The 16,556-nt window shown below is 38.4% G+C and overlaps 1 protein-coding gene across 1 annotated transcript in view; it reads right to left on the bottom strand.

Moving 5' to 3' along the window:
• Positions 1–16,556, bottom strand: part of POLR3B (RNA polymerase III subunit B) — a 130,779-nt gene that overhangs the window by 96,652 nt on the left and 17,571 nt on the right. Inside the window, 4 exon segments of the mRNA XM_043519596.1 lie at positions 1,054–1,170; positions 2,723–2,845; positions 12,816–12,924; positions 14,620–14,737. Coding sequence (XP_043375531.1) covers positions 1,054–1,170; positions 2,723–2,845; positions 12,816–12,924; positions 14,620–14,737 — 467 coding nt within the window.

Below are 16,556 nucleotides of genomic sequence, written 5' to 3'. Positions count from 1 at the left end.
GGTCTGTCGGTATTACATTAGCTTGCATTTTTCCACTTTTGTTTTTGCAATACCTGCATTATGTCTTATATGAAACAGGAAAGTCAAATACTAATATTTTCTAGTCTATACCATTGAAAGTGGATCTCCAGAGACATTGCAGAGGGCATTATCACAAATACATATAAGTACTCCTCTTTTGAATCACTTCTCAATACCCACTTCTGCAAGACACCTATAAGGTATCAGCCAATATTTAACGGGCAACTAGAAAAAAATATATATTTATATAATTACAAAAACTAATTTAAAAACATAACATTGTGTATAAAAATTGGTATTTGATAGTCTCGCTCCCCCTACTCTTCACATGTTGCTCATCTCCTTAGATTGCAAACTCTTTGAGACAAGGATTGTGTCAATTTCTATTTGCCCAGCTGCTATCAGAGTCCTAATCCTAACTGGAGCCTTGGGGTGCTTCTCTAACATAATTACACACATTTTTACAAAACTTGAAAATTGCATTCTTGGTGAGCATTCCTCCCAATGTTCAGACAATTTCCCTTCTTCACTTTTCATCATTCCACTTGTGTATTAATTTGCACACTGTATTGGAAAGCAAACAGTAAAAAAAAATAAAAAATCATTGTTTAAATAGATTGAGATTCATCTGTTATACAAGCAGGATCTGTTGCAAATCAGGTTAGAATTGTATATAGCAGTCTCTCTCCTAGAGCATCTGCAAGCTTCAGAGGGCAAGTCATTCAATGAGTATGTGGTAAACAGAAGAGCTCTATTTAGTGGGCTCTGAAAGTCTCTTAGGTCTCCTGGGCACTTCACTGTTCTTTTTAAGGTTTTACTGGTCTACTACTATGAGATTCATTCAGAACTCAGCTAAGTTCTAAAACAATTTCAGCAGGCTCTCTTAAAAAAGGGAAAGTGCAACATGTTACTTAAAAATCTCAGAGAGTAAGACTTCTAATGCAATGGCTAACAGGATTCATACGAGTGGAAAACTTGTGTTTCACCTTCCCAAAATAACATTTTTTTCAAGTTAAGGGGCACACTACATACAGGAACATGTGTCAGGATGGTTGATGCTAGCAGCTCTCGTGCTTCCTCCATCTTAGTTTTCTTTGGGCCTCCCCACATCCTCTGCCTTCGTACCTTGTTTCCTATGTACTTTAATGCCTGTCAAGCAAGTACCACAGATGTGTTTAGTACTAAGAATGTCATCTATACATATACACACATTTTTCACAATCATTGCAATTTAGTTAGTTGTCAGTGGCATAGCTACAAAGTCAAGTCACAGAAGTGAAAAACACCACATACTTTTAAATAATAACTTTCATTCATGAGCATCACAGAAAGCTTCGTAGGCGATCAACTTAATATACATAACTGACAAAAACCATACTGTACATTTCAATAATATACATAGGTAACATCTGTGGATGAATAGGGAATGGTGAAAGGGTATAAGTGCCACAATATAGGGAAAATAAACCATCATGGGGACGTGAGAAGCATGGCTCCACATGCCAAAAAAATATAATTCCCTCCAATTCACTTTTCATCTCCAACTCCTTCTTGTCTAGTCAGTCAGTTTCATCCAGGTTAACACAGTAATTGCATGTATCCAGAGAAAATTACAAGTAAGATTTATTTCCTTTCCTGTAGTAACCACATCTATTTATGTATACATGGCTCTTATTACCATAGTAGAAAAGCCCCTGCTAATCCATTCATGGATTTTATCCTCACAATGCCCCTGTAAGAAGGGAGCTATCACCCCCATTTTTACAGAACTTGGGCACAGGGCAGATTGAGTGATTTACTCAAGATCACACAAGGAGTCGCGGCAAAGCCAGGAATTGAACCCAGGTCTCAAATCCCTGACCAGTGCACTATCCATTAGATCATCCTTTCTATGCTGTCCTTCACCTTCTTCCCCAGATTTCATCACCTCTCTACTCAATTTATCTTTATTCTATTTGGTACTTCTTGCATGGAATGTTTTCTTAATAGGGTTTTGTTTTGCTCATGTTTCTATGTTCCCCCTGCAGTCTCCCCTTGTACCGTTTTATTATTTCACGCTCTTACTTAAAAGGGCTTCTATGCCGGTCCTAACTGTGACAAATCCAAAAGGATGAAAAATAGAAAACGAGATCCAGTTTAATAAACTCAAGATTAATTATGAAAAGTTTTCATCATTTTTATAATGCAATACCAGAGATAATCTAAGTTTTTGCAGCAGTATGGCCTCTATTCCAGCTAATTAAGGCATTCAGACTGAGGAGAATTACCCATCCTTAGCTGGTGGCTATTATTACTGGCTTTATGCAAAGAATTAGAATTTCGGTAGAGTTCATGCACAATGAAAGCAGTCGCACACTCATGTGGTAGGTTCCTGTCTGTGGCGTGACCAACTCTAAAAAAAATTTGAGGCCTTCAACAAAAATCCAGCTCACTCAGATTATAGACTTCACTACCCACCACATACACTAAACATGAGCTACTCTCATGTCTGAGTACAAATAGATGTGTCTTGGCTTCGTTTCTTCTCCTCTCCTCAGACAATTAGAGCAGAAATTTTCTTGTGACATGTATGGCCCCAAACCAAAAGTAAACAAAAACAACAAAATACCATAAAACTGTTGTGTCAACAACCCATGTACCAATGGCAAAATAAATAGTCATCTTTAGATTTTACAGCCCATGGCCATATGAAAAGACACACCTGCATCTGTGTAAAAATCTGAGCTTTTTGGCATTCTTCCAAACTGGGAGCAAATGCAGCCATCACGTGCTCTTCTGTACCAATCATCTGCACAATCTCTTGGTCACTCTCAACACCCATGGCCTAGGAAAGGAAGAAAAGACAGAAATAGTGCTGGCTTTATGTTAACTCACTGACATTTGCTTATGCTAATTTGGTATCGTTTGTCAGTATGACTTCGGAGCAAAAAAAAGCTACTTCTTCTCTCAGAAACCGTGCCATCTGGCACTGGCAGCCCATACTCAAGCTATGGAAGAACCTGAAATGGTAGTCTTGATAAGCAGCAGGAAAGCAAATGCTCTAAAGTGCCTTTCACTTGTGTGTGAGCTGTTCCTTATTTGCAGAAGTATACATTTAATATAATTTCTTAATAAAAATAAAAACTAACTAACAGTAGCCTTCCAAACAATCAGAGAAAGCCTATTCAAGAGCTACAATAAGGGAGGGTGAAATTATCTAAGAGATCACACATAAGCCCCCTACTCCAAACAGTTCTGCAAACTTATTGTTACAGCATATTCTATTTGAGTAACTTTTGCAATGTACCATCTTTGCAGCTATTTGCATTTAGAAGATGACTTCACTACAGAATCCCACTTGAAAGCCATTCTATCTATTCTTTCACTGATCCTTAGACACCTTGTTATACTTTATACTGTGGAAAAAGCTTAATAAACTAAGAAAGCGCTTAACAGGTTTAGAAAAATCTCTCTATAAATAAGTGTTTCAAGGTGGTAGCCAGCAGTGCAGGCCTTTGTGGATTCCAGATGGTGCTAAAGCTTTTCCCTTCACACATTTGTCTGGAATTCTGCCATATCAAGAAACTGGGAATAATCTCACTAAACCTCTTTTGGCGGAGTAATAATATGCTTCTCAGAAGTTGGGAGCAAAGTTACATTTTGCATTCATATTCTTCCTTAAGCTGTGCACAACAAAGACTATTGTAAATAATGGCCTACGAGGTATACCCTATACACCAATTCTCAATAAAAATTGAGAATGTACCAAAGAGTCATATTTTCTTTAAAATACATGAGTACCTTCCTTCAAATGGTCTTTGCTGGGTGTTATTTTGCCTTGCCTTCTGCAATACATTTGTTGGCCCCTTTGTCAGGTGTTTGACACTGTTTTTAAAAGGTACAAATGGTAGAAATCCTTAAAGTAAAAAAATAACAACAACAACAAAAAAACAAAAATAACCCACCCATGTGTCTTGATGAGGTCTCAAAGCCACACATCTGTAATGGTGTAAGAATGCTCCAGTTTCAGTGTATATTGTAGGTTTGGTGTAGAGCACACATCACACTTCTGCAGTACTACCAGGATACTATTATAACAATCTACAAGTAAATCTATCCAGGCGTCTATAGATTCTCAATTAAGATCTTCATCCAAGTCTTTAATCATTCAATTTAAAGAGTAGGCAAAATAATCATACTTTTGCACATCATGGATAAAGGCTTCTACATAAAAGATAGCAGAACAGGTTCTTGATGAATATTTATGCATTTGCAATTTAAATTGTTGCTAGTTGCTTAATTGAGAAAGATTTAAAATGTGATTTAAATTGTTCAAACACTTGTAAAGCAAGGTGGACAGAACGTCTTAATGAAAAAAGTGAACTGTGAATTTCCTGCTAACTGGGCTAACAAAATTGAGGTTGATTGCTGCTGGAATAGTTTCATTAAATCAGTATCAAAATGTCATGACTTGTTAGTTCATACTATACATGGTGTTGCACAGTATAACGAGTTTAGCTATGCATATAAGCCAACATGAATGCAATACTAATAGGACATGCAAACAAAACATCTGTTTGTATTTTTATTTGGTATGTTTAGCAGCTTGATTATTCATGTCTACCTTAATGCTCTTTTTTTTCCTACTTTGGGCCCTAATTCTGCATCTGCTCATGCACAATGCACTGCAGAATCAGGGTGGTTAGCTTGTATCACAGCTGGAATCCAGAAGCCCCAAGATATCTCATTACTATTATTCATATTATAGTAACACTCAGAATGTGCTGGGTATTGTACAGACCTATTGGAATGGTGTCCGTGGTCTAAAAAGAAAGGCTAGGGGAAAGAAATATAAAAGCAAAGTGGTCAGGGAATAGATTTGCATAGGTCTTCTTAGTTCTTTTTGGATGAAGTGCCACGGGGGCTTATATTATGGGACAGAGGTGGGGGAAAGGGAAATCTCAGGAAGGGATAGTTTAATATGGGCAGAGAAGTAAGGAGGAGGAAGGAAAGGAAGGCAGGTTGTTGAGGAGAGTGCCAGGCTGAGAGAGTGAGGTTGGGACCAATAGGACTTTGAGTTTAGTAGAAAGCTGGATTGAAGCAAACACACACACACAGTGTGAAGAATGTCCAGAGTTCATACTAGAATGCAGTCTGCCAACCCCACTGGTGTCCAGAACTGTGGAAATTGCTGCTGCCTAACGAAGCATGTGTGTAAGAGTGCACCTCTTCTTCTGGAGGCTGGCCCCAGCCCTGGGAAGCCCAGCTCCTCCTCCCCCCGCCCACATCTTAATGATGATGTCTAACGGTTGCCATGGCAGTTCCCTAGAATGCAGTTCTGTAATCTTTTAGGTTAAATTAGAGAATGGAGACTGGCAGGTGACTGGATTAAAAGATGTCAGAAAAAGTTAGAGGTTGACCCCATCACAGGTAGAATAAATTTGTGGCTTTCACAGTTCAGAGATGAGTGCTATGAAATTAGAGATGTGGGAATCCATAAATTCAGCATACCGACAGTGAGGGAGATATTAATCTGCTTCTTTAAGATTTCATATTACAAACTTCAAATTATTGCAAAGTTAAAACCACTTCCTAATGAGACAATGGGAACCCTGTTCAATTCTTTCTTTGCAGATCCCAGAGTGTGCTATTCATGGGCTTCAATACATGCAGAAATTAGAAAGGTTTCAGCGTAAAGATGTTTTACAAAACTATCTGGGTCCTAAAATCTGACTTTAAAGTTCCTTTACACCAATAGTTTTGGGAGAGTGTATTATCTTGCATTATTTCAACTCCCAAGTTTCAGAGTAGCAGCTGTGTTACTTTGTATTTGCAAAAAGAAAAGGAGTACTTGTGGCACCTTAGAGACTAACTGATTTATTTGAGCATAAGCTTAATAAATTGAGCTTATGCTCAAATAAATTTGTTAGTCTCTAAGGTGCCACAAGTACTCCTTTTCTTTTTTCAACTCCCAAGTCATTCGCACAGATCTATATCTGCCCACATAGTAAAAAAAATAATAGTCTCTAGGGGAAAAAACAAAAATACATACAAAATCATCTTGCCACTGATGTGTAACCAGCACATAAGTTAAATTTATTAAGCTAAAACAAGTGTTTTTTTGTTTGAAATCTGAACTAAGGAAATTTCTTAGAAGGCTGTTTTTAGTTATTACACACATCGTATACATATTGCTTTCAGATCTTTTAGGTAGAGCTGTTAGTGATGCGTCTATTTAAGGTTGCCCAACACTTTCCATTATAAAGCTCTCTTCTGTTACTTATAAATGACAAATATTTACTGTTTGGACTAAATTTTTCCCATGCCAGGTGTTGACTTCAGGCTGCAAATAGATGTATTATCTTCATGAAAGTTTCAGCAAACATGCCACAGCCAAGAATGAAATTCGTCAAAAGTACCTATTTTTTCCTCTGTTTAAAAAAAAAAAAAAGATTTTTCAATCATTTATTGTAAGTGATCTATTGCCTCCATCTCGTGGAGCAAAGCCTTGACATTTGGTGATGGTGAAAGATGGGGAAAGGAGGATGAGAATAGTCTCTTGCTATCACTGTCAAAAAACAACCAGCTAAGCTTTGGTCAAATTATAAACCCTAGGAAAATTAACATTCCCACATGCTCAGTACAGCCTGCTGCTAAAATGTTCAAATTGCACCATCTCCTATGAAACTCCCCGAATGGCTCCGTATGTTATGCAGGCAATGCAGCCCAAAAAACCTTTTGGCCTGAAAATCTGGAAGATACCATGAGTTCTAGCCTCAGCAGACATGTGTCATGTTAGTTCCAGGTCTCTTATTTTAAATAAAAGATTTGTTTGCATAAGTATTAAACCTCAAACTGCTGTGAGGCATTAGCATAGAGATCTCCCAGATGGGGAAACTGAGGCAAAATAGTTCAATGACTTGCCCGAAGCATGCAATGTGTCAGTGGCAAAAGCATAAAATCCAGGACTCCTGACTACAAGTACAACATTCTAACCTCTAAATTCCACTCTCTATTTTGAGGAATGATAGTGTAAATAAATGCACATTACATAGCATCCTCAACAACAAAATACACACATGCATACTCCACCACTTTCATAGCAAACTTAGCTCCTTGCTGAAAAGGATCTTCTAAGAAATAGCAAGACTGTTGGGTATATTTTCATAATGTTAAATCAAATAATCCAACTATGGAAACAAAAAAGTTAACAGAGACATGTTTCCATATGCTATATATCAGGGATCTCAAACTCAAATCACCACAAGGGCCACATGAGGACTAGTACATTGGCCAGAGGGCCACATCACTGACACCTTTTCATACAAAGATACAAAAGCCCCTCTCTGCCTCGGGCCCCGCCCCCACTCCACCCCTTCCATGAGACCCCGCTCCCTTTCCAACCCCTTCCCTGCCCCAACTCCACCCCCTCCCTGCCCTTATTCCAACCCTTTCCCCAAATCCCCACCCCAGCCCCACCTCTTCTCCGCCTCCTCCCCCGAGCGCGCCCCATCCCCACTCCTCCCCTCTCCCTCCTGGAAAGTCCTAAGCACGCCAAACAGTGGGAAGTGCTAGGAGGTAGGCGGTGGAGCAGGGACGCGGCACACTCCGGGGGGCTGAGGCAGAGAGGCGGGAGTGAGGGGAGCTATGCTGGGCCACAGGAAATAACTAGTGTTTGAGACCCCTGCTATATATTTTTCTCTCGTCCCTCAAGAGTTTTTCTAAGATTATAACCATTGATAAAGTGGCATCTTGAAAATGAGGAAATCTTTGCAGGCTGAAAACTATTGATGTTACTCTCCTCCAAAAGAACCAAATATTTTATATATTTGGTAGATGAACTTAACTGATTAGAAAGTTTTGATATAATCAGAGGTCGCTAGCTCAAGTGACTAAATCAACGGACATACTGGTTAGCCAGGAGCAGTAAGTATTGCAAAGGAAAATAGTTTGCTCTGAAACACAAAAACTAAGTATTTTATTTTCTTACCTCCTATCCATATATTTAAAAGATATATAAACCAGAAAATGGCTTATATAGTGCCATTCATACCCCGGATCTCCCAAATCATTTTACAAAATAACAAATATGGGTAGGAAAACAGCACAGCCATTATGCACTCAGCAATAGCTCTCTCATATCATGGGACAAAATTAATTGTTTTCAACAAGAGAAGGGAAAAGAGCTGATGCCCTGGCCAAGATTCCTTAATAAAGAGTCCCATGGGATCCTTAATTTCCACTTGTATCATCACAGGCTGTGGTGAGAAGGACCTTAATTTAATATTTCATAGAAAGGATATTGCAAAGGTATGGAAAGGTCTATCACTGAATAAGAGAATGAAGTTGCTACATTCAGGATTATTAAGTATACACAGATAATTGTTTACTTAGGCATATCAATAGAAATCTCTAAACTAGTTTATAAAATACTTTGCTAACTGCACTTCAGAGAACAACTGTGATCACCTGTCTTACTGCAACCCATTGGTGTACAAAATGTTCATGTAAGATTTATAAGAAGAGTAGGCGGGGAGGGAAATCAGTGATACATTATGAGGAACGTTGCCAGGATATGATTGAGGTGTCATTACCACATTGTAAAAAAAAGGTTTTCTATGACTAAACAGCAGAGTGTAGTTGAATACCTCTGTGTATCTGGATATTTGGACATACCACTGGGTGACAAGAAACTGTGACAGTTCAACTTTGTAAATAAAGACAGACTTTAACTTCTGACTGCTCAAGTAGTAAGATCAAGACCTGCATAGGCACATTAATATTAATCTGATTTTCTAGAAAAAAAGGAATTGTAAGCCCATTGCTTCTGACACTTTTACAGTGCATTTCTACTCAATCTCCTTTAACACTGGTTGCTAAAACAGACAATATTGCTCAAGTTTTTGAAGAGATCTGAATAATTAAAGATGAGAGATACTTTGGACTTGTTTCTCAAGACTTAATCTAAATATTATTCAGCTATTTTCCATTTGCAGAAACAAATCCAATCAAACTGCTCCCCCACATATTACCAAAATTCTAAAGTTGCCTACTAAAACGGTCATATAGCAGCCACCTCAGAGGACTGTTTTTATGTTATGAGCATGTGCTGCCCTCTTCTGGCAATTTATTTTTGATTTGTAAAAAGAAAAGGAGTACTTGTGGCATCTTAAAGACTTGATTTGTGTAAGTGATTTTTGTCGTTGTTGTATCATTTACATTTTCACTCACTACAGTAAGGATTTCATTGGCATGCAAATGGACGTTACAATTTCCTAATCAGGGTAGGGCTCTTCAAAATTATGAAAGGGACTGATTGAAGCCATCACATACATTAAGATGTTGGTGAGCTCTGGAAGTATCTGAGAAACAAATGAAACTCTGAGCAAGTAAAAAATTAAGGTAGACCTGATTTACAGAGAAAGAAAATCATATGGAATAAGATGCAAGAAAAAACAAGCTATCTTAAAAATCTTAAACCTAAACATTATTAAAGACCTCAATCTGCCAACGTACGGAAGACCTCCTGAGAAATGTTCATTGCTTTCTACCCCCTGTGATAGCTATGGGAGTGGAGATAGCCAAGGCCAGATCTAAAAGGTGTTGAGCAAGAACAGCTCTCCTGATTTCAACTGGAGGTTGAATGCTCAGCACTTCTGAAAAGCCAGGCCCTTAATGCATTAGTAGGGTGAAGGTTCTAAGAGGGCCAGATTGAAAGGAGTTGGAAAGCCTAGGACATTCTGCAGTCTGAGGAAGGAGGGCAGCAGCAGAGGAGCCCAGCAAACAGGTAGGAAGACCAGCATTACCTGATCTTTAATTTAGAAGAACAGCACTGATTGGAAGAGGACAGAACTGATTGCACTGGGAGGGAGTGAAGATGAGTGAATAGAAAATGAACATGCATGGCTTTGGGGGAAAATGATGTGGCAGGATTTTTTCAGTTTGCTACTAGACTTACATTTTGGGCAAGAAGGTGTTGGGAAAAATGTTATAAACCCTGGAGCAGAGGTAAAGTTGCTGTGAGAGTTTCACTCAGAATCAAGCCTTAACTTCACAAGAGTCAGGAAATGATCAGTGCAGAGTGCCCTTGGCATTCCCAATGGCCTCTTTCCAGGGCTAGCTCCTTTGCTTCTGCTACCCGCACCACTCTTCAGGCTTTCCCCGAGTCCTGAACATGCAGAAGGCACCGGGGCCTCCCAGCTAATCCTCTCTATCTGGGCTCTTTGCTCCTCTTGTCCCCTCCCCACCCTCATGCACTGAAAAGATTGCCAGCTCATGAGCCACTCTCCACAATGCCTTTCCCCCTTTACTCCTGTGAAAGATGTAGTGGTTCCAACTTCTTGGGTCCCTGCTCCCTTCCTCAAAAGGGACTAGCATCGTGGAAGATGCTCTGCCTCCTCATCTGCTGTCAGAAAAGGAGCAAGTAGCTTTGGAGCCTCATTCAGCCCACTCTCCAGAGAAAAATCCCCACTCACACTGGGCAAGCAGGTTTTTCTAAACCCTGCCATGCTCTACTGTACATAGGTATTATAAGGGGTCCTCCATTATATGATCATACAAACGATGCATTAATATAAAATCCTACATCACAGAACATGCAGTCAGGGTTATAAGAATGGGTTAGATACAGTGCAATTAGCACTGAGAAAACTGCTCTAAATAGAAAGGGTTCATGGACAGAACTAAACTAAACATAGTGCCCATCTTTAAAGTGGGGAATAAAAGAGAACTTAGGAAATTACAGAGTAGTCACCCAAACTTAGATAGCTGGACAGTTACTGGAACAAATTATTAAACCATCAATTTATAAGCACCTAGAAGATAACAGTGATGATAGTCAAGATGGATTTATCAAGAACAAATTATGCCAAACCAACCTAATTTCCTTCTTTGACAAAGTCTCTGGCCTAGTAGCTAGGCAGGTGTGACACAGTGCTAGCTGTCGCACTCTGGTCACTGAAGTAGCTGCAGCACAGAGAAGGCTGTAGGCTTAATTGGAGCCAAACAACCTGTTTCTAGTGGGGACTACTGACACTGGGTGGTAATTGCTGGGGCTAATGAGAGAGTTGGCTCAGTAACCAGGAGGATATATAACTGGGAGGAACAGGAAGCAGGGGGAGGCTCAGAGAGTAAGCTGGGTGGAGGACAGAAAGCTGTGTGAATGGCTCCTTCTGCTGTATACTTGTGCCATGTTCTGTCCTATTTGGAAACAGAGGATTTGAGGTGCTCATGGTGGAAAAGAAACAGACTGTGCGTTTGTGACAGAGACTATGAAAACAGGCGAGGCAGCCTGCTATATCTTGATTTTAGTAAGGCTTTTGACACAGTCCTACATGATATTCTCTTAAACTAGGGAAATGTGGTCTAGATGAAATTACTACAAGGTGAGTGCATAACTCTTCGAAAAACACACACTCAAAGAATAGTTATCAGTGGTTCTCTGTCAATCAGGGAGGACATATCTAGTGAGGTCCAGCAAAGGATCTGTCCAGTACTATTAAACATTTTCATTAATGACTTGGATAATGGAGTGGAGAGTATGCTTATAAAATCTGGAAATCACACCAAGTTGGGAGGGGTTGTAAACACTTCGGAGGACAGCATGAGAATTCAAAATTATCTTGACAAATTGAAGAACTGGTCTGCAATCAACAAAATGAAGTTCTAGAAAGAGAATTGCAAAGTATTTCTTAGGAAGGAAAAATCAAACACAAATACAAAATGGGGAACACATGACGAGGTGGTAGTACTGCTGAAAAGGATCTGTGGGATATAGTGGATCACAAATTGAATATGAATCAATGTGATGTAATTGCAAAAAAGGCTAGAAGTTTGGGGTGTTTTAATAGGAGTGTCATATGTAAGACACGGGAGGTAACTGTCCCGCTCTACTCAGCAATGGTGAGGCCTCAGCTGGAGTACTGTGTCCAGTTTGGGGCACCATAATTTAGGAAAGTTTTACACAAATTGGAGAGAGTCCAGTGCAGAGCAACAATAATGGTAAGAAATTTTAAAAACCTGACCTATGAGGAAAAGTTAAAAAAACAAGCATATTTAGTCTTGAGAAAATAAGACTGAGGGGGGACCTGATAAGTCTTCAAATATGTTAAAGGCTGCTATTAAAGAGGATAGTGGTTAATTGTTCTCTATGTCCACTGAAGGGGGGACATGAAGCAAGTGACTTAATCTGCAGCACAGAAGTTTTAGAAAGTTTTTCCCAACATCTAACTTAACTATAAAGATAGTTAAGTACTGGGATAGGTTTCCAAGGGAGGTTGTGGAAGCCCCATCGTTAGAGGTTTTTAAGAACAAGTTAGACAAACTCTTCTCAGTGGTGGCCTAGGTATACTTGGTTCTGCCTCAGAGCAGGGGCATGGACCAGTTAACTCCTCAAGGTCCCTTCCAGCCCTACATTTCTAGGATTCTATGAAACATGCATGGTTACTTTCACCATTACTGAGTCACTCTTTAGTTGTTCACCAGTTCTGATTCAGCTAATAAAAATGCCTTAAAGGTCTTTCAAAATATTTTGAGCAATCTACGTTTTGTAGTTCTATTTTGTATCTTGTACATACACTAACTTCAAAAGAAATATAGCAAGGACAGCTTTTGGCCTTTGCAGGAAGAATTAAAGGTTTGAACATTTCTGCCCGTATCTCTATATTTTACTCTACTCCCTCTAATAATATGCTGTAAACCCAGTTATTGTCAAACTCTTCATGTCCAGAATTCCTTTACAGAACTTATTAAATCATGAGTGCTACTACAGAGCTTTGCTTTTGAATTAAAGTTTTATAGACTGACAGTTATATTACCTTAAATATAATAGCAATGGGAATATCTTCTGACAGAGTGTTATGCCTCAGGTAAAATCTTCCTTGTTTCACAATCATATTTGTTCTGCTCTTCTTCTCATGAGTGGAACTAAAGTTAAAAAAAAAAAAAAAAAAAAAAAAAAAAAAAAAAGAGTATTAAGTTTTACTTAACTATTTTAAAGTGCTTTATAAAGAAGATTTCACTCACTCAGACCAATAAATTCCAATGCCTTTTATTGATTTTAAACAACAGCTACAGATGCATAGACCAGAAATAAGAGAAGGTTACTGGTGATGGGGAACATCAGTACTTAAATTTAGTAGGATGAGGATTAATTGAAAATTGCAAAACATAAGTGAGTAATACATAAACTGACACATGGATCCAATTAGCTCTTTCTATGCACAAGGACTGTTAGAGTTTCAGCAGTGAGATATAACCACACATCCTGTTGTAGTCTTTTTGGTCTCACATTTGTTGCTTGTGTAATAGTACTCCAGTAGGAAGAGATAAGCGTTAGGGGCATCTACTAATAAAGCATATAAGGTGGCTCAACACAGCAATAGATGCTTTAGGATGCACTGGTTTTTGGTTAAAAATTAACACTAAAAGCTGAAACAGAAAATAAAGGTGGTTGGCTAAGAATAAGAGGCCCAACCCATAAGAATATATCTGCAGTCTTCAACAATTTGTTGAGTACAAAAAAAAAAAAAACCCTCAAAAAACACCCTATAGATTTTTGATCCATACTAAGATGATTTAGCCTAAGATTAAGTTGCCCCCCCACCTCAACACCACTCCCAACAGATTAACTTTTTCCTTGAATGGAGCTTGTGTAAATAAGTCTTCTAATTAGCATGGCACCCATTTTCCCTACCCCACTGCAGAGATGCAACCATTGGGTAGCCCTAGATGTTGTAAAGGGCCAGCCATTTCATCACTAGTTAGTTGATTCAAATCCACTTCAGATTTGTGTGACTGAATACTGCCATACTCTGATGGCCACTGAGTGGTCAAAGTAAATTGACCAGTACCGAAAAGGCAGGGAGCCACAACATAAAACATTACACCTCAACTGGTTGCTGGCAGCATCAGCTGGGAAGTCTGAGTGGGTATGGGAACCTAACTGCCCTCCTAGTCTTAGAGGTGGTAAGAGGTCAGGAAGCACATTGGTAAGGCGGTGAGGAAAGGCCTGAAAATGTCACTATGCATGAAGTACCTGACATATGACTGAACATACGATTCAGGCTCCATGATGATTCAGACTCTGACAACTCTCATGAGCACTAAACTAAAGAAGTTAAACTTCTAGAGCTTGAATAAGCCTCCTACACATCCACATGTTGGTGAGAGGTCAGCGTGCTTATGCATCAAGGTTGGGTGGCACGTTTGCAGTGTTTACTAGAAACCAAAAAGAGAGAAATCTTCTAGTGACGTCACTTGGAGTTTGCCACTGATAACTGGAGCAAGATTGGGTCAAATACTATAAACTATAGGTAGCACTTGTTTTCTGTATTTTTACAGAAAACAAAAAAAGTATCACAGCAAAATTTGCTCTATAACAAAAACTGGAACTCACTTCACTAACTTAGTGCCAAATCTAAAGTCTCCCATTGACTTTGGTGGGAACTTTGGGCAAGTGGACTTCAGGATGGGGCTTTAAGTTATTGGAACTATGTTAGAAAGAGAGTGGTGCTAAATGTGTTTTCAATATTTTTTGCACTAAACTGACGTAAATGAAAGTTAACTTCCAAGTGATGACATAAACAAGACTCTTAAGTGATTGCAGTGCATTTGCCATACCTGGTAACAGAAGCTCCAACTGTCCCTTTTCTATCAGCTTCCACAATGATCCTGTTTTTGGATAACTGCTCTTGAATAAGAATGACTTTCTCTACACCTTTGACAATGAAGTAGCCACCTACCAAACAGAGAAGAAAAATGGGTTTGCATTTCATCTTCCTCGGCTATTATTCACCTCTTACGATATAGTTTCAAAAATGTTATAATGTATAAACACAAAAGTAAATTAAAAAATTAAAACTACAAGAAATGCATAAAGAGAATGACATAATAGGAAAAGAGGGGGAATAAACACCATCTCACAAAATGTTATATATAATTCTAATCCAAGGGGAACCTCTTATAACTATGGAGAGAGAAAAGACTAATAGATCTTGTTGGAATCTTGTTATGCTGATCTACTTGGGATCTTAAGATCTTGTTGGAAAGTGCTTATCTGCAATAATGATAGGCGCTAAAGAGAACCCTAAGGGAGACAGAAAATATTTATCTAAAGGATGTTGATGAACTGTTGGTACTGCAAGTTAAACCACAAATAAAATTGTTTGCCAGAACAGCACCTGATTAAGACATCATGATTAAAAGGACTGACCATGTGAGGTGCTCAGCAAATTACAACACAGGACCCCAAATTAATAAGCTTGGTTTCCATAATTACTTTCTCCAGTGAAACAATTTAATATTAACCTTTTTTCACTCATTTCAATTCTATTGTAGTAACTGAAGCAATGAAGAATCTATACTTCATGTTATTGTATTCTAATCAGAAATCTGACTTGGAACAATCCTCAACTTGTATAGCATTTTACACCGAGGTGTTTTGTGATCATAACAAATGAACACAGAGATAAAATGGAACAGGGAAAACATAAAGGCACTTCCTGAAAGCACTTTGATAAATGACAGGAAAGGGGGGAAGTGAGGAGGAGAGAGAAAAGTCAACACACTGATGAAAAACTACAACCAAAGCAAGTAAACTTTTTTAAAAAATCTGTCTTTAATAAAAAAAATAATAAAAGTAGTATGGACAATTAAGAAATTATGAAGATCTTGACATCTGTTGCTAACAAGCAGATATATGAATACTTAGGTAGAGATAACATCTGTATTTCCCCAGCTCTCTTGATTATATAAATATCTGTCTTTTGGTGGTTTCCTTATGAACCATTAACAATTTTTTTTTTAAAATCATGGTAAAGCCAGGTTATTGACATTAGTAACTTTAATTTAAAATCTCTACTTCTATAAGGGAAACATAGGAGATGCTGTACTGGATCAGAGCACTGAGCTTCTCCTTTAAGCAAAGTACACCTGGCCAATAATGCAACATTATATCGGTGAAGGAAAATTTCACTCCTACTCTAAGAAGTCATCAATTTATGTCTTGAAGTGTTAGATTTGTCTCTAGCTTATGTTCTCTAGCTACGAATGTTAGTCATGCATATAAACAGTTCAAGAAACTTTTGAACAATTTGATACAGTATTTTCTCTGAGCTGTGAATTCCACAGATTAATTATACAATGTAAACAAATATTTCCTCTCCTTTGAGAATTGCTTCTGTATATCCCACTCATGGGATATATGTATGCCCACACCAAGAAAGAACAGATCTGCAGAAGCAATATACTAGAAGAATAATAGATACTGATAAATAACTTTTCCCTTTTTTTAAGGTGCAAAATTTTAAAAAGCCACCCACTTTCAGTTTTATCTTTTTCCGCCTTGGTCTTGCTTTACAGAACAAGGAATAGAAGTACTTACTCTTTTTCAACCATACTGTACATTTTTAAAATGTCCTTTTATCCTCTTAGCATTCCCAGTATTAATAAATTGAATATTTATTCTCCCTCACAAATCAGCATTCTTACCTCAACCCTTTCAAAATGTTGGACTTCTGAGGCCAGGGGACCTGTCTGAGCATACTGTTTTCCATATT

Source organism: Dermochelys coriacea, chromosome 1 (genome assembly GCF_009764565.3).
Source record: "Dermochelys coriacea isolate rDerCor1 chromosome 1, rDerCor1.pri.v4, whole genome shotgun sequence".
In the NCBI taxonomy this organism is placed as follows: domain Eukaryota; kingdom Metazoa; phylum Chordata; order Testudines; family Dermochelyidae; genus Dermochelys; species Dermochelys coriacea.
The sequence above is the reverse complement of the archived record's forward strand: the minus strand, read 5'-3'. Positions and strand labels throughout refer to the sequence as shown.